This window comes from Notolepis coatsorum (assembly GCF_963971535.1).
Source record: "Notolepis coatsorum genome assembly, chromosome: 13".
Classification (NCBI taxonomy): Eukaryota; Metazoa; Chordata; class Actinopteri; order Aulopiformes; family Paralepididae; genus Notolepis; species Notolepis coatsorum.
The window spans coordinates 117,070,369-117,093,597 of record NC_140177.1 but is presented as its reverse complement, the minus strand read 5'-3'; the positions used below and the strand labels follow the sequence as shown (position 1 = coordinate 117,093,597).

Below are 23,229 nucleotides of genomic sequence, written 5' to 3'. Positions count from 1 at the left end.
TGTTAAATTACATTGTAAAAACACCTAAAATAAACAAATTAAAAAAAAATTATTGCTTTTCCACTTTATTTTAATTACTATATTTTACTGTAATTTGACAGTAAGCAGGTGATTGATTGAATGAAAATTGTATTAACAGATTGCAGAATGGGTACAATACAGTATGGCTCAATACACACAATGTTAAGGGGATGCAGACCAGAGAAAGACTTTTGTCTTGTTTACATCAGGGTCCCCCATTTTCAATTCATAATGAATTGTAAGTAAGGGTGCTATTAGCACCGTGCAATCCATTCTTTGTGGATCTAGCCCTAAGTATTTGGCAACCGTTGCTGCCAGACATTTACAGTTTTTTTACCATTTCTTTTTTCATGACTATAACAATGTTACCTGGGTGACTGATTGGGTGGATAGGCAAAGGGTGTCTTCTGGGTTTTCTTGTGTTTTGGGGTAAGCAGAGGTCCCGGCGCCAGGATCATGTCTATTCTACAAAGTAAGGAGCAAATAAACATCAGCAATACTCACCAGTGTATTAAAAACAATAGCATTCATTCTGAGATGTATGATCAAGAAGTAAAGACCAAACTCTAAAAGAAGCATGATGACAAAATGAGTAGGAAAGAAAATGTAAGTATTAGTTAAAGATTTCCTTTAAAAGAACACACCAACATTTTGGGAAATTAGCTTATTGTCTTCTCCAGAGAGAAGATACACGTTTCCTCTCTGTGCGTTCAGTAGAAAGCTATCTGGCTCCACGTTAGCCTAGCTTAGCACAATGAATGGAAGCAGCCGGTTAGCCTAGGCATTGTCCAACTAACACCTCTCCCGAAGGCTAACCGGCCATGTCCGCTTCCTTCATTGTGCTAAGCTAGGCTAACACGCAGCCAGTAGCTTTCTACTGAATGCACATATATTCTACTGAACTGATATCTATCTTCTTGTCTCTCTCTGGAGAAGTAAGCTAATTTCCCCAAATGTTGCCGTGTTCCTTTAAGTGCTAGGAAAGTGGTATCTATGTATCTGTACTCAGTAGGGATGGGTACCGAATTCGGTACTTTTGAGGTACCGAACCGAAACACGTCGGTACTACCGAGTATCGATTCAAGTGAGATACAGATTAAAAAAAAAAAAAAAATTACTTTTTTTTTTTTTACCTTTTTTTCTTTTCATGTCAACGTTCACACGCACAATATATGCTTACCTAGGATTTGACTTGATTCAACAACAAAGCAGTCGGAGCAATGGCAAGCCGAAAACTGTCGAAATTGTAGTTATTTGAAGTTTGGATTTTTTTTCCACGACTGAGGTAGGTATATTTTATTTCTTGAGACTAAAGTACCGAAAAAAGGTACCGTTGGGTACCGGTATCGATTCACAGGTACCAGTACCGGTACCGCATCGGTTCAAATGTGAAAGGTACCCATCCCTAGTACTCAGGTGTGGCGAAAGTCTTTTTGACCTTCAAATAGTCCCTATAGCCACTCACCTTGTCTGGAGGTACTTGATTCTACAGAGCATGTCCAGGTGGCCGGCAGAGTACTGCTCTATCACATCCTTGACGTCATAAGGCCTCAGAGTCTCCTTAAACTGCTTCTTGTTCAAGAGGAACCGCATGATCCTACAGGACGGAGAATTCAACACATCAACACTTATATACACAAGTATATAAATAATCACAAAATGCAAGTGAACAACACATGAATGTTTAAAGGTAGAATCTGTAATGCCGTTAAACAGCGACCTCTAGGCAAAATGGTCCCGCTCTGTATTGCATTTTTGTCAAAATATTTTTTGGTAGGATAAAAACAACAACAACAACAACAACAACAACAACAACAACAACAACAACAACAACAACAACAACAACAACAACAACAACAACAACAATTGCATTCCACCTGTGTTTTACTTCTGTGGTTTCACATGTTTGTGAATGAAACAAGTTCACTCTGGGGGTCATCGTAGCGAAGCCGCCTATTCTCTGTCCTGGCTCCACAATCTACTTCAAATGGATCCGAACGGAATACATACTCATGTGCAAACGGAATATGACTCTGATATTTTGAGCTCCGAGCCTCGACATTTAGCCTTTATCCTATTTTCATACTAGCGCTCGTTTCCCTATGCTTTTTGTTTTGTTGTTGTTGTTCTTAGCTCTATTCTATTTAAAATATGTGAAGCACATAGGAAGTACCAAACATTCATTGTAAGTATACTCTCAGAAAAGTACATTATGAAAGTGTATGTATTCATATTATGAATACAAATGTACGTTTAACACACTTAATATCATAAAAACATACTTTCAGTATTTGTTTTTCTTAAGTCCTGTATTCTGAAATTCATCTATTCAACGATCTATTCAACCAGATAGATAATGGGTGTGGAAGGAAACAAAACGTTCACAGGATGAATCACTCATCTCATAGTCCCTGGTGCTAGATTGGATTCCTACATGATATCAAAAGGCGTGGTGGCTTATAGATCTTTTGAAACACTGTTGGGAGTCTTTGTGTGGCTGTGGAGGCTCACTTCCCAGCCGGTGGCCTACAGTACATTCAATTAAATTAAATTCAAACCTTTATTTATTCCCGAAAGGACAATTGAGGTCACCCTCATTTCCAATGTTGTCGAGACTTACAGACATTTCAATGGATATTTTTCTTTTTTACAATATAATAATAATAAATCTATTAATAAATATCTATATAGCACTTTTCATACATGGACTGCAGTCCAGAGTGCCCCACAGCAATTAGTATAAAATTAACATAGGCATAAAATCACATACTGTACGGCAAAAGCATAAGTAAAGCCTACAACACGAGTTGAAGCAAAAGTGTGAAAACTAGAGCGTTTTGGTTACATTCTCAATTTCGCAATAACTGAGAAGATACCCCTTTTCAATCAGTTCACCGTCTGTTGATCTGATTTCCATTTTGGTTTGGATACAACAGGACACAGGAAACCAGTTTCATTAGGAAAGATCACGCAAGCGATTCCAACCATAACCCAGAGAGTCAATCTCACAGATACATTACTGAGAGAAACTTCCCTTCCAAGTCTCTGAAAGGTGTTACCTGGCAACCCAATAAGATGGGGGCGGGGGGGTTGGAAAACTAGTCCTATTTCCTACTGTGTTGTATTGGTAAATCTCAGCACAATCTCAGCACAATCCATGCTGTGCTTATGTGCTTAACACAATGGCGCCCGAGCACGGATAAAAACGTGTTTCTATTCCACCCGTTGTGGACAGGAGCACGGACATGTCCGTGGGAAGGTTGTTTTGGCTTTATTCCATTTTTATAACCTATTCAAGGTCGCCGAGCGGCACTGCAGATGTACCCTACTCTTTGAATTCGAAAAAGTGCAATACCGGCCAGATCCTCTTAGGGGCGCTATCGCGATAATGCAGTTTTCAGTTAGCTGGATTCTGGATGTGCAGCATGTAGCTTGGATTACGTTTTGGATTGCGGATTTCACCATGCAATAAGGGGATTTATCATCAGCCAATGGACATATCGATCTACCAGATGGCGATCGATAACAGGGAAATGCTCGGGGGGATCCAACCGGCTCATGGTAAGATCTTTTTCACGTAAATTACAGCCCAATCGAGCCTTGTTATGATACGATGCGATCGGCCTATGTGGCTACTTAGACGAACACGGTTATTGGTAATCAATAATAAGAAACAACGTCCGCCGCCCCCCCCCCCCGCCCCCCCTTTCATGCATACATGCTTGAGGATCGTGCCGATCATATGCAGTTTGAGTTTTAACTGTAGCATCTGTATAACGGAAATGCCATTGGATATAACGTTAGTAATTATTAGCCCTTTATCTCGCCTTCCAGGAAATATACTAGACCAAATGCCGTATAACGCTTATATTCACGGCGCTATAAAATGAGAACGTATTGATTGAAAAAATTATTTCTTTAATCCATTTTGAAGGAACGGTTTATGGTCCCAATTGACAATGAGAATGGACAGATAGCAATACTATAAAGCATAGGTGTCAAACTCATGGCCCGCGGGCCAAATGCGGCCCGCCACGTCATTTGATGTGGCCCCCCAAGAGCCCTGAAAAAAAAAATAATAATAATTTACGTTAATCTTGGGTTAAAAAATAGCGGCGTTAAAATAATTGTGGGGTAATGCGTTAATAAAGCTTTGACAGCCTTAGTTATTACACATTCTTACACATACATGTGTGTTGAACATCTGAGGTATTGATGAAGTAACAAAGGAAAAAAGCCAAAAGCACTTACTCCTCAGACATTCTTTGACAATTTTACAGCCCAAAATACAAAAAAGATCCAGGCGGAATAGGTAACAAAGGGTTGAAGAAATATTGTCTGAACTGTCAGATGCAAGCTGGCTGTGTGACATAACCGAGCATCTCGCTCAATTGAATACGAAGCTGTAGGGACGCAAACAAGTCCCACCCAAAACTTGACCAATATAGTTGTGAACTGAGACAACCCTTATTTTGTTATTTTTGAGTACAGTTACAGTTGTGTGTTCATGCAGACACATAATAGCAATTTCATTACGAATTGAAAATGGGGGACCCTGATGTAAACAAGTCGAAAGTCTTTCTCTGGTCTGCATCCCCTTAACAATTGTGTGTATTGAGCTGTACTGTACTGTACCCATTCTGCAATCTGTTAATTAAAGTTAATTAAACTATCTTCCATTAGTTGGATGTATGGCCTCTGCAAGGTTGTGTGCAGTCATTTGTTTTTGTAACATCTGCTACATCTGTCCCACGCGTTCTTTGCAGCTCACAGTTGTTAGTTCTGCCCCTCTTGACTGTGACAAAAAGGTTTTGAACAAACTTAATGTCATAGCTTGTATTTGATGATATTCTTCTTTGTTATTTACTTGAATGGTTTGATCATTGATTGATGGAGTAATATGGGGTTCTGATAAACTAAAATTATTTGTTAAAATAACATAAGCTAACATATATTTTTACATCTATGCAAATGCATATGCAATATGTATAACTTGAATACGTAATAAATACAGAAACAACATGTTTAACAATATGTAAATGAGTAGCTACATTTATTTTACATTACATTAACATTTATACGGTCTTTGGCCCTTTGAGGGCAACCATAATGCTGATGTGGCCCTCTGTGAAAATTAGTTTGACACCCCTGCTATAAAGTATAGATTTAGCTCTACAAACAGCCCCACGTCTGTTTACATTTGCCAGTCCTTTAGAGATTTATTAGACGCATCCCAATGGCCCCGAATGTGTTAACACTGGACAGTAATTATAATAATAATAATAATAATAATAATAATAATAATAATAATAATAATAATAATAATAATAATAATAATAATAATAATAATAATAATAATAATAATAATAACAATTTACACTTTATTTGTTATTTGTATAGCACATTTCATACAATAATTGCAGTCCAAAGGGATTCACAACAGTATACATATGTAACGTTCGGGAGACTATCATCTTAGGATTGTCTCCCACTGTCTACCTGGGTCACTCCTGTTGTTATTGTTCACCTTGTATGTCACCACTGATTGCTGTCATCACTAATTGTCTGTCACACCTGGGTGCTGTCATTGGCTGTCAGACTGCTGCTCCTCATTGACAGCGTGGAATGTTGAGAATGTGACGTATTTAACATTTGCTCTATTCCTTGTTCTTTGCTAGAGCTTCACCTAATACTACGGACGTACCTACCGCTGGACAAGCACAGACAGATATTCTTCTCCCTGTTATTGTTAATGCTTTCCCCTGTTAATAAACAGTACAACTGTTTTGATATAGTAATACATTCTCCGTCTCGTTCTTCTACCTCGACAACTTGGAAGTCACTTACCCGTTCGTAACAGAAGCTCTAGCCATCATGACTTCCAACGAGGAGATACGGGACGAGATGGTGAGCCTACGGGACCAGCTCAGGATCATGATGGAGCGGCAGATGGCAGTCGGTGTCGAGCTGGGTCGACTGGGAGATGTTTCCCTGGCTTCTCAGGAGACGGCGGAGACAGCGTTGGCGGCGGTGAACCAGACCCGCTCTACGACATCAACGAGGATATCCACAGCCGGAGGAGCATCATCGATCGGCGGGGAAGGCGAGCGGGGGTATCCGGTGGATCGGGAGGACTACCGAGAGCCACGTCTGCCGGCGCCGGAGCGCTATGGAGGGGCTCCTACCGGCTGCCGTGAGTTTATCGCCCAGTGCTCTCTCATTTTTCAACTACAGCCGCGTACTTTCCCCAGTGATGTGGCGCGGGTAGCCTATGTTATAACTCTCCTCACGGGTCGTGCTCTCTCTTGGGCCACAACGGAGTGGGAGAGTGGGTCTGTGGTCTGCCGCGACGCGGATGCCTTCGCCCTGGAGTTGCGCCGTGTATTCGATACCTCCAGGGTGATTTCCATTTACGAGGCCGGCAGTCGACTTATGTCCTGCCGGCAGGGCATTCGCGCCGTAGCAGACTACGCCATAGATTTCCGTATTGTGGCTCGGGAGGCGGACTGGCCTGAGGTTCCCTGCTGTGTCCATTTTTTGCATGGTCTCTCCACTCGCATGCAGGACGAGCTGGCTACGCGGGAGCTACCCGAACGCCTGGATCTATTGATTAACATGGCCATTCGGTTAGATAATCGTCACCGGGAGAGGGGACGCGAGAGGGAGGCTTCGTCACAGGTACTCTTCCGTCCCTCTCCTAGTGTCGATCGGCCAGCATACCAGCCAATGAGAGAGCACCGGGGCGATGACGAGCCCATGCAGCTGGGAGCGTTGAACCTCTCTGAAGCGGAGAAACAGAGGCGGGTCAACGAGAAGCGCTGTTTTCATTGTGGCCGCACGGGGCATCGCTTCGCCGCCTGTCGGGGCTCGGGAAACGCAGGAGCCCGCTAGGCCTGGGGAAGGTGCTAGCAGGTGGGCATGTCTCTCCGGTCATAAACGTTCACGACTCACGTACTTTTTTTGATGTCACTGTCAGGTGGGGGGATTCTTCTACAACGGCCAAGGCTTTAGTGGATTCGGGGGCTGCGGGCAACTTGATTCATGTGGGGGTGGCTCTAGAATGGGGGGTTCCTTTAGAGACACTAGAGGTGCCCATCCCTGTCCGTTCGCTGGACGGCCGACCGCTTGGTTGTGGATTTGTTACCCAACGCACCGGGAAACTGTGGGTTCAGGTGGCGGGTAGCGAGGGGGAATATTTGAATTTTTTTGTTGTTATGTCTCCTCATTCCGACATTGTTTTAGGCCACCCCTGGCTTGTGCTGCATAATCCTTGTATTAATTGGGCTACGGGTGAACTCTCCATGGGAAGCGGCGTCAGCGCTGACGCTGGCGTGAGTTCATCCGTCCCTCCCCCCCTCCCTCTTTTGTCTCTCTCCAGGTTGACGGTGGACGTTGCAGATTCTTTATTATCCCCCAACCCCGATTTGGCAGGTGTTCCTGCGGTCTATTGTGACCTGGCGGACGTTTTTAGTAAAACGCGTGCTAAAGCACTACCGCCTCATAGACCTTACGACTGCACCATTGATCTTCTACCCGGCGCTTCTCCGCCCCGGGGACGGATGTTCTCTCTCTCCCGCCCTGAGACAGTGTCCATGAACACTTACATTCGAGAGGCATTGTCCGCGGGGCATATCCGACCGTCCACATCCCCTGCAGGCGCTGGCTTCTTTTTTGTGGCTAAAAAAGATGGTGATCAGCGGCCGTGCATAGATTATAGGGGGTTGAATGACGTTTCCATCAAGAACCGTTATCCTTTACCGCTCATGGACACCGCCTTTGAGTGCTTACAGGGGGCACAGGTCTTTTCTAAACTTGACTTACGTAATGCATACAACTTGGTCAGGATTAGAGAAGGGGACGAGTGGAAAACTGCATTTAATACTCCTAATGGGCATTATGAGTATTTAGTCATGCCTTTTGGTTTAGCTAATGCTCCAGCAGTTTTCCAAGCCCTGGTCAACGACGTGCTGCGGGATCTAATTGGGGTGTCAGTGTTTGTATATTTGGATGACATCCTTATTTTTTCTCGCGATATGGTGCAACACCAACTGCACGTTCGTGAGGTGCTTCAACGTCTCCTTAAGCATCAACTGTTTGTTAAGGCTGAGAAGTGTGTGTTTCACACTGACACCGTTTCCTTCCTGGGCTTTGTGTTGACGAAGGGCGATCTTCGCATGGATCCAGCCAAGGTGAGTGCAGTCTTGGATTGGCCACGGCCTTCGTCGCTCAAGGAGTTACAACGGTTTTTGGGCTTTGCAAATTTTTACAGGCGCTTTATTCGCAATTTTAGCGCCTTAGTCAATCCATTAACCGCTCTCACTAAGTCCTCTCTCCCTGGCTTTGAATGGTCGCCTAGGGCAGAGTCGGCCTTCTGCGACCTCAAACGTCGATTTACCTCCGCCCCTGTACTGATCCGTCACGACACAGAGGCTCCGTTCATTGTGGAGGTGGATGCCTCTGACACCGCGGTGGGGGGGGTAATCTCGCAGAGATGTTTAAAGGATGGTAAGGTGCATCCTTGTGCCTTCTTTTCACGCCGGCTGTCTCCGGCCGAGCGTAACTACGACGTGGGTAATCGGGAGTTATTGGCAATCAAATTGGCATTGGAGGAATGGAGACATTGGTTAGAGGGGGCGGCACATCCTTTCATTGTTTGGACTGACCATAAGAACTTGGCTTACATCCAAGGGGCTAAACGCCTTAACGCTCGCCAGGCCAGGTGGGCGTTATTCTTCACTCGATTTCGGTTTACCATCTCCTATCGACCCGGTTCCAAGAACGTCAAGCCTGACGCCCTGTCACGTCAGTTTGATCTTCCGGGTCGAGAGGAGAAGCCCCACCCTATTATTCCACAGGCCTTGATTTTGGCACCCGTGTCATGGGGCATAGATAGGGTGGTGAGGTCGGCTCAGGCACGGGAGCCCGATCCCGGTGGGGGTCCTCCGGGTCGGATGTATGTGCCCAAGGCGGCACGCTCACGCCTGCTGCAGTGGGCGCATACATCCTCTCTCACCGGCCACCCTGGGGCCACCAGAACCCTGGAGTTTATCCGTAGGAGGTTTTGGTGGCCGACAGAGGGGGGGGATACACGCTCCTTTGTGGCGGCCTGTCCGGTGTGCGCGCGCAGTAAGACCTCTCGCCGTGCGCCGGCGGGTCTCCTCCGACCGCTTCCTATTCCCAAGCGTCCCTGGTCGCACATATCCCTGGATTTTATTTCCGGTCTTCCCTTATCGGATGGGTTCACTGCCATCCTGGTGGTGGTGGACCGGTTCTCCAAGGCGGCCCACTTCATTCCCCTCCCCAAGCTCCCCTCGGCCCGGGAGACGGCTGACCTTGTGGTGCAGCACGTCTTTCGGGTTCATGGGCTTCCAGTGGATATTGTGTCCGACCGGGGTCCTCAGTTTGCCTCCAGGTTCTGGAAGGCGTTCGCCGCCGGTCTGGGCGCCTCCGTCAGCCTGTCGTCTGGGTTCCATCCGCAGACGAACGGGCAGACGGAGCGTGTCAACCAGGACCTGGAGGGCGTTCTGAGGTGCTACGTTGCTGGGTGTCCGGCGACGTGGAGTAGGAGGTTGGCCTGGGCTGAGTATGCGCATAATACCCTCCTCTCCTCCTCTACTGGTATGTCTCCCTTTCAGTGTCAATATGGTTTTCAACCTCCTCTGTTTCCCGAACAGGAGCAGGAGGTGGAGGTGCCGTCGGCCCAGGCACATGTGGCTCGCTGTCGCAGGACGTGGAGCAGAGTGCGGACGGCGCTGCAGAAGGCCTCGGTTAAGGCTCAGCGGCAAGCTAACCGCAAGCGTCGTCCGGCTCCGGTTTTCCGTCCGGGACAGCGGGTTTGGCTTTCCACTCGTGATCTCCCTCTCCGGGTGGAGTCCAGGAAGCTGGCTCCTCGCTTTATAGGGCCCTTTAAAGTGGTACGTCGGGTGAATCCTATGGCTTACAGGCTACGCCTTCCGGCCTCTATGAGGGTCCATCCGACGTTTCATGTGTCCCTGTTGAAGCCATTCCTCTCATCGCCCTTGTCCCCGCCACTCCCTGCGGTTCCTCCGCCCCGCATTATTGACGGTCAGCCTGTCTATACGGTGCGGAGAATCCTGAGTTGTAGGCGGAGGGGTAGGGGGTTTCAGTTCTTGGTGGATTGGGAGGGGTACGGGGTAGAAGAGCGTTCTTGGGTGCCTCAACGGGACATATTAGATCCCAGCCTGATCGATGATTTCCGGCGGCTGCATCCCGAGGCCCCTAGGTGAACGTCAGGTGCCGTTCGTCGGGGGGGGATACTGTAACGTTCGGGAGACTATCATCTTAGGATTGTCTCCCACTGTCTACCTGGGTCACTCCTGTTGTTATTGTTCACCTTGTATGTCACCACTGATTGCTGTCATCACTAATTGTCTGTCACACCTGGGTGCTGTCATTGGCTGTCAGACTGCTGCTCCTCATTGACAGCGTGGAATGTTGAGAATGTGACGTATTTAACATTTGCTCTATTCCTTGTTCTTTGCTAGAGCTTCACCTAATACTACGGACGTACCTACCGCTGGACAAGCACAGACAGATATTCTTCTCCCTGTTATTGTTAATGCTTTCCCCTGTTAATAAACAGTACAACTGTTTTGATATAGTAATACATTCTCTGTCTCGTTCTTCTACCTCGACAACTTGGAAGTCACTTACCCGTTTGTAACATACATATACATATAAATATACATAGGCATAACAAAACCAGAATAAAAGCAGTACAATAAAATAGCTCTTATTTACAGTTGACTGCCCTGATGACCAGCTTCAGTGTGGGGGTCATACCTGACTGCCCTGATGACCAGCTTCAGTGTGGGGGTCATACCTGACTGCCCTGATGACCAGCTTCAGTGTGGGGGTCATACCTGACTGCCCTGATGACCAGCTTCAGTGTGGGGGTCATACCTGACTGCCCTGATGACCAGCTTCAGTGTGGGGATCATCTCCTCCAGAAGGATGTCAGCGGGGAAGCCTCTCTCGTCTAAGGGGGGTTCTGCCAGGGCACCCGCATCTGTAGTAGAGTTGGTGGGAAATCAATACAGTGATATATCATGATATTTTGTGTGCCGATTTGTGTGCCGATATTATATTGATACACTGACGCCAAGTATGAATACTTTTTTTTTGCTGACAATCCCATTTTGCTGCAATATGAATGATTGGACTGAGGTGAACAGACAAATGTATTAGATAAAACAGATGATGTATATATATTTTTTTTATTGCTTTCCATTGGGGACATAAATTGCATTTGAAAAAAGGAAATTAAATTGCAATATATCACAATATCGCGACATTACAATAGCATGACACTAGTACCATGGCGCCCCTTCCCACCCCATCTGTAGTGGTTTGGGCAGAATGTTTTTCATGTTCCGAACCAATTATTCCCGGTACAAGAGAGTTTTTCAAGAGCTCCTTGGTACCTTCGGAGCCCTGGCGTAGTGTGTAGGTCTTCATTCGGAAGGCTGTGCGGAAGCGCTCCCGGTTACTGAAGCCGCCAGGTTTGGGTTCCTTGGATGGGCTCTCCTCGATGGAGTCCGGGTTACCTGGCGTCGTCAGCCTCTTCCCCATTCCGATGGATTGACGCGTGTTTGGAAGGCGTACGCGTTCCAGTAAACTAAGCTTTTGGCTTAGAGACAGAAAAGAGGGAGGACAGAGACTTATTGGGCCTTGTTGTGAAGGGCCAGATTAAACCGAATATATATATTTATTTATATATATATATTTGATTGTATTTGTATATTCTCTAATATTCCCTGATATCCCTTGTATATTCCTTGTACAATATGCATTGAATATCCATTCTAGCCTACTGAACATCCCATAATAGTCTCCATTCTACTATTGGTCGAGACCTTGGTGCCAGGCTGCCATACCCCTCAGACCCAGTTCAAACGTACCGCTCGACATGTACGAACAAGTCCTAGTTCCGCGTAGGAATTTGGCTACCGCACCACTAATGGGACTATTTGTTCATAGTGCGTATATATACTGCGCTACTAAAGTAGGACTTTCTTTTCAGTCCAGTTTCTTACCCTCCAATAGAGTCACAGACGTAAAGCCTCCCCGCGACGCCACGTGTGGGAGTAAGGCCAAGTTCGCCTACCATCGGTATTGAGACATTGTGTATATTAATATTTGAATAGTCATATTTGGCACTATATCGTCGAGTTGGACGTAGTCTATTAAGCTAATAATAGTCTGTTAATATATAGTGCTTCGTGCGGTGAGAATACTACCGTAGTCAGTACCCCATCGTTTCGGGCAGAGAACTGGCTGCTTACCCAGGGTGGTTGACCCTATGTGAAGCTGCACCCGAGGAGCCCCAGAGCCGACGAGCGAGTGGACCTGTATACCGGATTATTCTACCGACGACAGCCCGCCTTCCCAGGCACGGATTATGCTTTGGATACTTTGATTATTCCATGGATAAAGACCCCCGACACTGCCGTGTGTTGGAACCCCCCCCCCCTGGAGAGGACGCAAGGTGAGGAGACGCTCTGCAAGACGAGGTCTCTTCACGTCTCTCCCCCGTGGACCGGAGAGAGCCGGCCCACAAAGAGTCCACCTGCTTTCATCTGTGGTCCAAGGATCGCCGGCGCATTGAACGGCACTACAGTGGGTTCACCTGGGATACCCTTGGCCGGACGAGGCAGCTGGATTCTACCCCCCCCCCCTCCTACTCCTGTCGGCTTACAAGCGACCGGATTAACCCCCTCTAGTGTATCCAGCCTATAATCATTAAAGTATCATTGCTGTTATTCCTTAACTATTCCAGGTCGTATATTTACCACCTGCGCCTTCAGAGATTGGACATTCTCTATTGATATACCGACGAATACTCCTTGCCATAAAAGTGCATACTATTTCAATTCATAAATGTAATTAAGTGATTAAGTGCTTATTCTACACACCATCGCTGTGTAGGAAATAAAGACCTGTTTCTAATTCGTACATTTGTGTTGGATCCGTTTCATCTACGTGAGAGTGTTCATGATAATATATTTATGCCGTGTACTGGGTGGCCGAATATTAAGTACAAAGGTAGTGGTAGTAAGTATAATATCTAGTAATACAGTCAGGGAATTGTACCCCTCAGTTACAATTGGTCCTTCGAGCCGGATGGTAATTAGTGTAATATTAATATAGTGTTATTAATATTGAAATGGCCTATGATGAACACTCCACGAAACGATCCTCCTAACCAACGCCCGCAGCGCGAACGACGGCTCCCTCAGTACTTAGAGGCTTACGCTGTCAGTCAACAACCTAGTCTTCTACTAACAGTAAACGCGGTAAAACTAGAAAGTAAAAGTATGTCTAACCCCAACGCCCAGACTACCCCGACCATAGAGGCCCCTACGGGCTCTAATGTAACTGACCAAGTTCACGGTGGGGACCAGTGGGAACCAGACATGACTTCACACCCCGCCAGTACTGAAGAAGTAGTCCCCGATGAGTCCCGGGAGGAATACAACGCTACCGAGAGAGAACTCGGCACGGAAGAAGACGGGGAGAGCACCGTGGAGATAGAGCTCCAAGGCTCCGCAAGGAGTACCCCGAGGGAAGGCTCCCCTATACAACCGCCTTCTCCCAGCGAGGCAGAGAGGACCCTACAGCAGGCATTCCTCGTCAGCCTGAAAGCCTCTACTGAACGCGATAGACTCCAGGGTGAACGCGATCGATTGCAGCTACAGCAACGGAGCGAAGAAGAGCACATACGCCTGGAAATAAGACGCATTCAGATGGAAGAGAATGTGGCCCGAGACCGAGAAGACAGCCAGCGAGCAGCTGCTGGTGCTCTACGGGACGCAGAGCGCGACAGACAGCAAGCGCAACAAATAGAACAGCTGATCAGACGGACAACACCCTCTCCCTCCGCCAGAGGCTCCAGGAACTCGTCTAGACACACCTCCAGGGCGGCATCCCCTAGCCGAGTAAACAACCCTGAACTTGACCAACAGACGAGGTCTATACCCCCCACAGACCACCTCCCCCCACCGGTCCAAGCGAGACCTAGCAACCGGGAAGGAGCAGCATATCCTGTGGAGAGGCTAAACCAGAAACTACAAGCACTGGATGACCTAACTGAAGACGAAGAGGAAGAGGAGGAGAACCACGCCCGAAGACAGCACAGTACTCTACCGGACCAGGAGGTCCGGTACAGCCCAGGCTATACTCCCGCGGAGCTGCGCTACAGACCCCCGACTCTATACACGGGTGAGCACGACGCACGACCCGCACCGAGGAACAGCACCTGGACAAGCGGGCCATGGTACACTGCCGGTACCAGCCCATACCAAGGAGCGGGAGGAGACTCGCCTAGGAGGCCTCTCCCCCAACGCTCGCCGATGTATCCACAGTCAGCGTCATACATTGGCACGCCTATGGTACCCGACTTCACCCAAGAGAACCGGGCCCAGTATACAGAACTCCGCATGTGTCTGGAGACCATGTTGGTGGATGTATTGGATGAACGCCACAAATACGCCATCCTACTGCAGCACTTAAAGGTACCCCGCGCACATAATATAGCGCTCGCCTACGCGACTTCCACCACCCCATACACAGCAGCGCTGGTAGCATTGGACCAGAGGTATGGGCGCATATGGGATTACGTGATCCAGGAGATCCGACACATCGACCGCTTACCCCCAGCAATAGACAATCGAGCACTGGACGACCTGTCCATCAGAGTGCAGTCCCTGGTAGGGATGTTGGGAGCGCAAAGAGAGAAGGGGAAGTATGAACTTTACGCCAACTCAAATGTGGAAAGGATTCTGGAGAAGCTGCCGCCCGCTCGTCAGGAGCACTTTAGGCGGCAGAGGGACCACAGAGACCCGAATGGCCCCGAACCGAACCTCCTCGATCTAGCAGACTTCCTGGCGAGAGAAGTCAGCAGCCTACGGCTAGATACATTCGGACGGAGCACCCCTGGCTCCAGAGAAGGAACCAGACGACTAAATGATGGAAGAAGATCGGTGACTGTGATGCACCAATCGGAGTCAGTACCGAGCAGCAGGAGCCACAGTACCCCCTCCAGAACGGAGAAGTGGAAGATAGTGTGCCCCTACTGTGAGAAAGAACACTGGCTAGCGCAATGTGACTCCTTCCCCAAGCTGAACGCGGAGGAAGCAGGTCAATGGATAAAGTCCAACAAGCGCTGTTTTCGCTGTGCGCGCTCACACATGGCAGCCGAATGCCGCTTAAAGAAAAGGTGCACCAAGTGCGATGGAGCCCATCTGGACATACTTCACGACAGTAACAGACGGCGCCCTTCACCTGCACCATCCAGCCGCAAAGCGAGCGTCATGTACATCGATCCCGCCAGCACCAGTGGAGCCCGAGTACTCCTAAAAGTAGTGCGTGTGACACTAAGCTACCAGAATAAAGTCCTGGACACTTACGCCGTCCTCGATGACGGGTCAGAGAAGACCCTGCTGCTCGCCTCCGCTGCGGCCCAGCTAGGGCTGCGGGGAAGCGAAACCCAAATGACAATTCGGACAATAAGATGAGATTTGAAGACGATAAAGGGCGAGAATGTCTCATTCTCTATCGCAGCAAGCGGCCAGCCTGAGCGACGGTACCAGATTGCAGACGCTTTCACCAGCCAAGAAATAGGACTGTCGCGGTACACATACCCCGTCGCCAAGCTGATGGAGAAATATGCACATCTGCGCAAGTTACCGATCCCGCTCATAGACAATGCTATGCCGACCCTGTTGATAGGCTCCGACCATGCAGACCTCATTGTCCCGATAGACCGGGTTCATACCGGACCCCGAGGCTGCCCTGCAGCAGTCGAGACCCGTTTGGGATGGACTCTCCAAGGCCCGCTCGCCAAATCTCTCAACCGAAGTACAGCCACTAGATGTCTCCACTCCCGAGTCACAGAGGGAGAAACCGCACTCCTGCAACACGTAGAGCGGCTATGGAGCTTGGAACAAATGCCCTTTAAGAACGGAAAGAAAGACATTCGCTCTAAAGATGACATTTACGCAATTCACCTCCTCGAGACAGGGACCAAGAGAGTCCCGGTCAACGGCGTGTTGAGATACGCCACGCCACTCCTGCGGCGAGAAGGAATGCCTACTTTCCACGCCAAGACAGACGCCACAGAACGGTACCTGCTGAACACGGAGCGGCGTTTAGCCAAGAACCCCGCCCAAGAGAGTGTATACCACGCTGAGATTGAGAAGCTCATCACAGCGGGACACGTCACAAAGATGGACATTAAAGAGGCTGACCAGACCACTGAATCGTGGTACGTGCCCCACCACAAGGTCCATCACAACGGTAAAGACCGCATAGTATTTAACTGCAGCTACCAGATCGGATCCCAAAATCTGAATAAAGAGTTACTGCCCGGTCCCACACTCGGCCCCTCCCTACTCGGCGTTCTACTCCGCTTCCGCCAGGAAAAGGTGGCCATCAGCGGGGACATTAAAGGAATGTTCCTGCAGGTGAGATTAGTAGAGGCGGACAAGCCCCTGTTACGGTTCCTATGGAGAGAGAAGCCAGGAGATGAGCACCCAGCCATCTACCAATGGGAAGTCCTCCCCTTCGGAACGACGTGCAGCCCCTGCTGTGCGACATTTGCACTACAGAAACATGTAGCAGAGGACCCAGCAGCGGACGAAGAGGTCCGACACAGCGTAAAGAACAGCTTCTACGTAGACAACTGTCTACAAAGCCTTTCAACCCAGGAAGAAGCCGAGGCTCTCCTGATTAAACTCTGCGCCTCATTGATCAAAGGCGGCTTTGATCTCAGGCAGTGGGCCAGCAGCGATCCGCAAGTACTGCGCAGCCTCTCCTCCGAGGACAAGGCAGCCAGCAGCGAGACCTGGATGGCTACAATCCCGGGAGAAGCCCAGGAGATGACCCTGGGATTGGTGTGGCGATTCAAAACAGATTCGCTTCACTACAGACACAAGCCCCTGACTACGGAGCAGGGAAGGCCGGCGGCGGCGCCGACCACCAGACGGAGTGTGTACACAACACTCGCCCGACAATATGACCCGCTAGGATGTATTCTACCGTACACCACCAGGGCAAAAATGATTGTACGAGCATTGTGGGACAAGGACCAGGGCTGGGACCACCCCATTCCCCCACACCTTGCATCCACCTGGAGAGAGTGGGAGATGGAGCTCCACTCACTCCCAGGCGTTAATATGCGCCGAAGCTACTTCCCACCCACGGTGAGGCCGGAGACATGTAAAATGGACTTACACGTCTTCAGTGACGCCTCAGAGGTCGCATACGGATCAGTAGCCTACTTGCGGGCCCAAGACCAGGGGGGAGAGATCTACACAGCATTTGTCCTCGCCCGCTCGAGAATAGCCCCACGCAAGCAACAATCTATCCCACGTCTAGAGCTCTGCGCAGCCCTAGCCGGAGCGCACCTAGCCACGCTCATCCAACGTGAGCTCACCATACCGGTGTCTAGAACAATCCTGTGGTCAGATTCCACGACGGTACTCGCCTGGATCAAATCGGACTCATGCAAGTACAAAGTCTTCGTGGGAGTCAGAGTCACCGAGATTCAAGACTTAACCGAAGAGTTAACCGGAGAAACAGAGTGGCGCTACGTTGATACAAAACAGAACCCAGCTGACGTCATCACCCGGGGGATGCCCCTGGATGACCTCACCCGTCGCAATGTCTACAGTGACGGCCCCGCATTCCTAAGACTCCCGGAAGGACAGTGGCCCATGCCTATCCCGAGGGAAGCAAGTCCAGAGGAGGTGGAAATTAAGAAGTCTGTGTTCTGTGGATTGAGCACCGTAGCCTCCACCGACCCTAACATAGACGATTGCACGTCCATAGAGAGTGCACAACAAAGAACATTCCTGCGGTACAACCCGGAGTGCAAGTCCCCCGCTGATATGTCAGCAGCTAACTACGAGGAAGCAGAATTGCTTCTACTGCAGCGAGCCCAGAGAGACTCGTTCCCCGATGAATTGGCCTGTCTACAGGGAGGAAAGCCCGTCCCATCCGACAGCAGATTAATTCATCTGGCCCCCGAGAGCGACGCTCATACCCTCATCAGAGTGGGTGGTCGCCTACGCAGAGCCCCCAATCTACCGGATGACATTAAATACCCGATCGTATTGAACAGCCGACACAAGGTCACAGAGCTGATTATAAAGAAATACGATGAGGATGTACATCACGCAGGAGCAGAAAGAGTCCTCACGGAGATTGAGGGAGTACTTAACTCGAAGCCCCTCGGATATGTCTCCAGTGATGTGGCGGATATCGACCCAGTTACCCCCAACACACTCCTGATGGGGCGGCTAGATCCTGCATTACCCCAGACAATGTACCGGCCTGAAGAAGCGAACGGCCGACGAATGTGGAGGTACAGCCAAGTATTAGCCGACAAGTTTTGGAACAGTTTCCTACTGCACTACCTACCGTCTCTACAGACCCGCCAGAAGTGGGTAAAGGAGAGAGACAATTTGACAGAAGGAACAGTCGTCATGATTATTGATCAATCACTGCCCAGAGCTATGTGGCCGGCCGGCCGCGTAAGCAAAGTGATCACCGGTGCCGACGGCAAGGTCCGAGCAGCTGAAGTGCTCGTCCAGGGTCGCACTTACACCCGTCCCGTGGCAAGGCTCATAGAACTGCCTCGACTCCCAGACACAATCGATGATGACCATGACCCTACAACCCTATGACTTTGTGAAGTTGACTGACCCCTACAGCAAACCCTTATGTGTAAATAGACAACGCGATTAATCTGTCTCTGTTTAACTGATTAGGTCTGGGACCTATTCAGGGGGTGGCTGTTGTGAAGGGCCAGATTAAACCGAATATATATATTTATTTATATATATATATTTGATTGTATTTGTATATTCTCTAATATTCCCTGATATCCCTTGTATATTCCTTGTACAATATGCATTGAATATCCATTCTAGCCTACTGAACATCCCATAATAGTCTCCATTCTACTATTGGTCGAGACCTTGGTGCCAGGCTGCCATACCCCTCAGACCCAGTTCAAACGTACCGCTCGACATGTACGAACAAGTCCTAGTTCCGCGTAGGAATTTGGCTACCGCACCACTAATGGGACTATTTGTTCATAGTGCGTATATATACTGCGCTACTAAAGTAGGACTTTCTTTTCAGTCCAGTTTCTTACCCTCCAATAGAGTCACAGACGTAAAGCCTCCCCGCGACGCCACGTGTGGGAGTAAGGCCAAGTTCGCCTACCATCGGTATTGAGACATCGTGTATATTAATATTTGAATAGTCATATTTGGCACTATATCGTCGAGTTGGACGTAGTCTATTAAGCTAATAATAGTCTGTTAATATATAGTGCTTCGTGCGGTGAGAATACTACCGTAGTCAGTACCCCATCGTTTCGGGCATCGTGGTTGACCCTATGTGAAGCTGCACCCGAGGAGCCCCAGAGCCGACGAGCGAGTGGACCTGTATACCGGATTATTCTACCGACGACAGCCCGCCTTCCCAGGCACGGATTATGCTTTGGATACTTTGATTATTCCATGGATAAAGACCCCGGACACTGCCGTGTGTTGGAACCCCCCCCCCTGGAGAGGACGCAAGGTGAGGAGACGCTCTGCAAGACGAGGTCTCTTCACGTCTCTCCCCCGTGGACCGGAGAGAGCCGGCCCACAAAGAGTCCACCTGCTTTCATCTGTGGTCCAAGGATCGCCGGCGCATTGAACGACACTACAGTGGGTTCACCTGGGATACCCTTGGCCGGACGAGGCAGCTGGATTCTACCCCCCCCCCCCCCTCCTACTCCTGTCGGCTTACAAGCGACCGGATTAACCCCCTCTAGTGTATCCAGCCTATAATCATTAAAGTATCATTGCTGTTATTCCTTAACTATTCCAGGTCGTATATTTACCACCTGCGCCTTCAGAGATTGGACATTCTCTATTGATATACCGACGAATACTCCTTGCCATAAAAGTGCATACTATTTCAATTCATAAATGTAATTAAGTGATTAAGTGCTTATTCTACACACCATCGCTGTGTAGGAAATAAAGACCTGTTTCTAATTCGTACATTTGTGTTGGATCCGTTTCATCTACGTGAGAGTGTTCATGATAATATATTTATGCCGTGTACTGGGTGGCCGAATATTAAGTACAAAGGTAGTGGTAGTAAGTATCATATCTAGTAATACAGTCAGGGAATTGTACCCCTCAGTTACAGGCCTCATTCAACAATACGCTCTTATTATTTTTCTTATATTCTTGCATACCTGTCTGTTAAGAGAACAATAAGAAAAGGGGGTGGGGAGGCGGGTGGGGGTAACTGTACATTGGATTATCGACGAAACCTACTTGGTCCAAGAAGAGGGTCTCGTGTATTACTGGGTTTAAGTCAGTTGTTTATTTATTTATGTTTTACTGTTTGCATACGAGGTGGTCCGCAAATGTTCTTGATAACAATCCAGTGGTCCGCATAAAACAGAAGTTTGGGAACCACTGATATAGACGATCTCTAAATATGCGTTCTATCTATGCTACGTATACAGTACTGCATATCTGTATGTCATGTCATAAATGTCATGATATATATCTGTATATCTGTATGTTGTGTATGTCATAAATGTCATTATGAATTGAAAATGGGGGACCCTGATGTAAACAAGACGAAAGTCTTTCTCTGGTCTGCCTCCCCTTAACAATTGTGTGTATTGAGCTGTACTGTATTGTACCCATTCTGCAATCTGTTAATAAAATCTTCAATCAATCAATGGCCTGGGCGGCCAGAGCATAACTGTTCTAACAGCAATAAATCCATTTCAGACAGAACGCACGCAATAAGTTATAATAATAATTATTATTATTATTGAAAAGTTCTGTATTTTTAAAGTCGTATTTGGGGGCAATTAACCAATGGTAGGCTTTTTTTGGGGGGGGGGGGGGGGGTACGAATTTCTTATTTCGGTAAGAGTGCTCTCGACCACTCTTATAATCTGTTCTTGCCTGAGAAGAAAGCAACAATAAGAAAACTTTGCTGAATCCCAGGTAAGAACAAAGTAAGAGGAAATAGTTAAGAACGAAATCTGTTCTTGTATTTAATTTTTTTATAATTTTTTAAACAAACATATAAACAAACATGACAACACACGATAAGATATACAAGCATTAATTAACAGTGCATATCCAATGAAATCACCATTTAGTTAAATGTCTTATACAGGATATACCCCTAATACCTGTTATCTAGTACCCTACACACATATGCTCTAGCTCGTACCCCCCCCTCCCGGACCCCCCATTGGATAATCCATCCATTATAACTTGTTCCTACCAGACACTACCTTTATATGCTAGCTTTTATTCTCTCCACCACTTCTAACCACATTGTCATTTTGGATTCATTGAGACCCAAAATTCTTGCTGTAGATATTTCTTGATAAATCACATCGAGATATGTAAGAATCCAGACCTTCCGGCACATTTTTTCCGGTTGAAACCATCGTGATGCTATCAGCTTTTTAGCCACTGTGATACCAGATAAAACCAATCTTTTTAGCTGTGGATGTACTGCACACTGAAAGACATCATTCAGCAGTAATACAGAGGGGTACAGGTATATTCAGAGTTAAGAGATTTGATAATTGTTGGGTCACTTCTTTCCAGAATATCTTAACTGGTGGGCAGTCCCAGTACATGTGCATAAATGTCCCCTCGTCCCCATTTGTACATAAGGAGCATTTGGGGTCTTGTTTAAGACCCATTTTGTTCAGTCTTATAGGAGTTAAGTATGTCCTGTGAATATAGTTAAGATTGATTTGTTGATGGTCCGGGTTCCTTGATGCAAGTCGAACATTTGCCCAGGCTTCTTGCCAGTCAAAATCTATCTCCAGGTCTGGTATATCCCTCCTCCAGACTGAGTCTAGATGGAGGGTTTCATATGAGGATGTTAGTAATTGATGATAAAAATCTGAAACAAAACCTCTCAATGTCTCTCTTTCATAGAAGAATTTGTGGTATCTGTGGTGTACAATTGGTATCCTTAATGGAACATCGTGAGCCTTCAAACATGCCAATAACTGTGCGTAAAAATAATATGTGGACTTGGTGAGATTACATTTTTTGCGTATTGATAATTTGGTGTATACTATGTCCTTCAGCCTATGTGGAGCTACTATATTTTCTTCTAAATTTCTCCAGGATACTGATGCTTGGGGATCAAACCATGTTGTCAGTGGTCTTAAAGTGTACGCCTTAAAATAGTGGTAGAAATCTGGAAATGCCATACCACCGTCTGCTCTGTTTATCTGTGCGGTGGATCTTTTTATACGTGGTGGTTTGTTATTCCAAATAAATTTGTATGTGGAGGAGTGTAATTCTTTCCAGTAACCCTCTGGAGGGGGTAACTGTTATGGTTTGTAACCGACCCCAATCGCACAACACAAGACAGGTATGAGAGTAAGCCAAGAACTGGGCATTTATTGTATACAACAGAAAACGGCACTGTCCCTTTAAGGGAGAACACAATTACTGGAAAACAAGAAATGGGAAAATAGGCACAGTGCCTTTAAGAGGCGAGCTGGCTAAGGGGAAGGCTAAGGGAACAGGGCCAGGGCAAGGGACAAGGGCAGGAACAGGGAGGACTAGGAGGACTGGACAGGGATGACTAGGAGGACTAGGAGGACTGGACAGGGAGGACTAGGAGGACTAGAAGGACTGGAAGGACTGGACAGGGAGGACTAGGAGGACTAGACGGACTGGACGGACTGGACAGGGAGGACTAGGAGGACTAGAGAGGGGAAACAGGGACAGAGAAAACAGGGTTCTGGCCTTGGAACAGGGCGAGGGTCAGAGCTGCTTACAGGGATGGAGTAGGCGCGCGCAGGATAGACATCTGGAGGAGAGCGCGCCGGCTCGGAGAGCGCATCTGGCGCGGAGGTCTGAGTGGTGCGCGTCTGCTTGGAGTACGCATCGGTACGGAGAGCGCATCTGGCGCGGAGGTCTGAGTGGTGCGCGTCTGCTTGGAGTACGCGCCGGTACGGAGAGCGCATCTGGCGCGGAGGTCTGAGTGGTGCGCGTCTGCTTGGAGTACGCGCCGGTACGGAGAGCGCATCTGGTGCGCAGGTCTGAGTGGTGCGCGTCTGCTTGGAGAACGCGCCGGTTCGAAGAGCGCATCTGGCGCGGAGTCTGGATGCGCGTCTGG

At 48.0% G+C, this 23,229-nt stretch overlaps 1 protein-coding gene across 1 annotated transcript in view; it reads right to left on the bottom strand.

Moving 5' to 3' along the window:
* Window positions 1–23,229, bottom strand: part of kcnq3 (potassium voltage-gated channel, KQT-like subfamily, member 3) — a gene marked incomplete at both ends in the record, with an annotated part of 419,830 nt that overhangs the window by 2,941 nt on the left and 393,660 nt on the right. Inside the window, 4 exon segments of the mRNA XM_084327781.1 lie at window positions 391–486; window positions 1,487–1,618; window positions 10,945–11,050; window positions 11,466–11,671. Coding sequence (XP_084183907.1) covers window positions 391–486; window positions 1,487–1,618; window positions 10,945–11,050; window positions 11,466–11,671 — 540 coding nt within the window.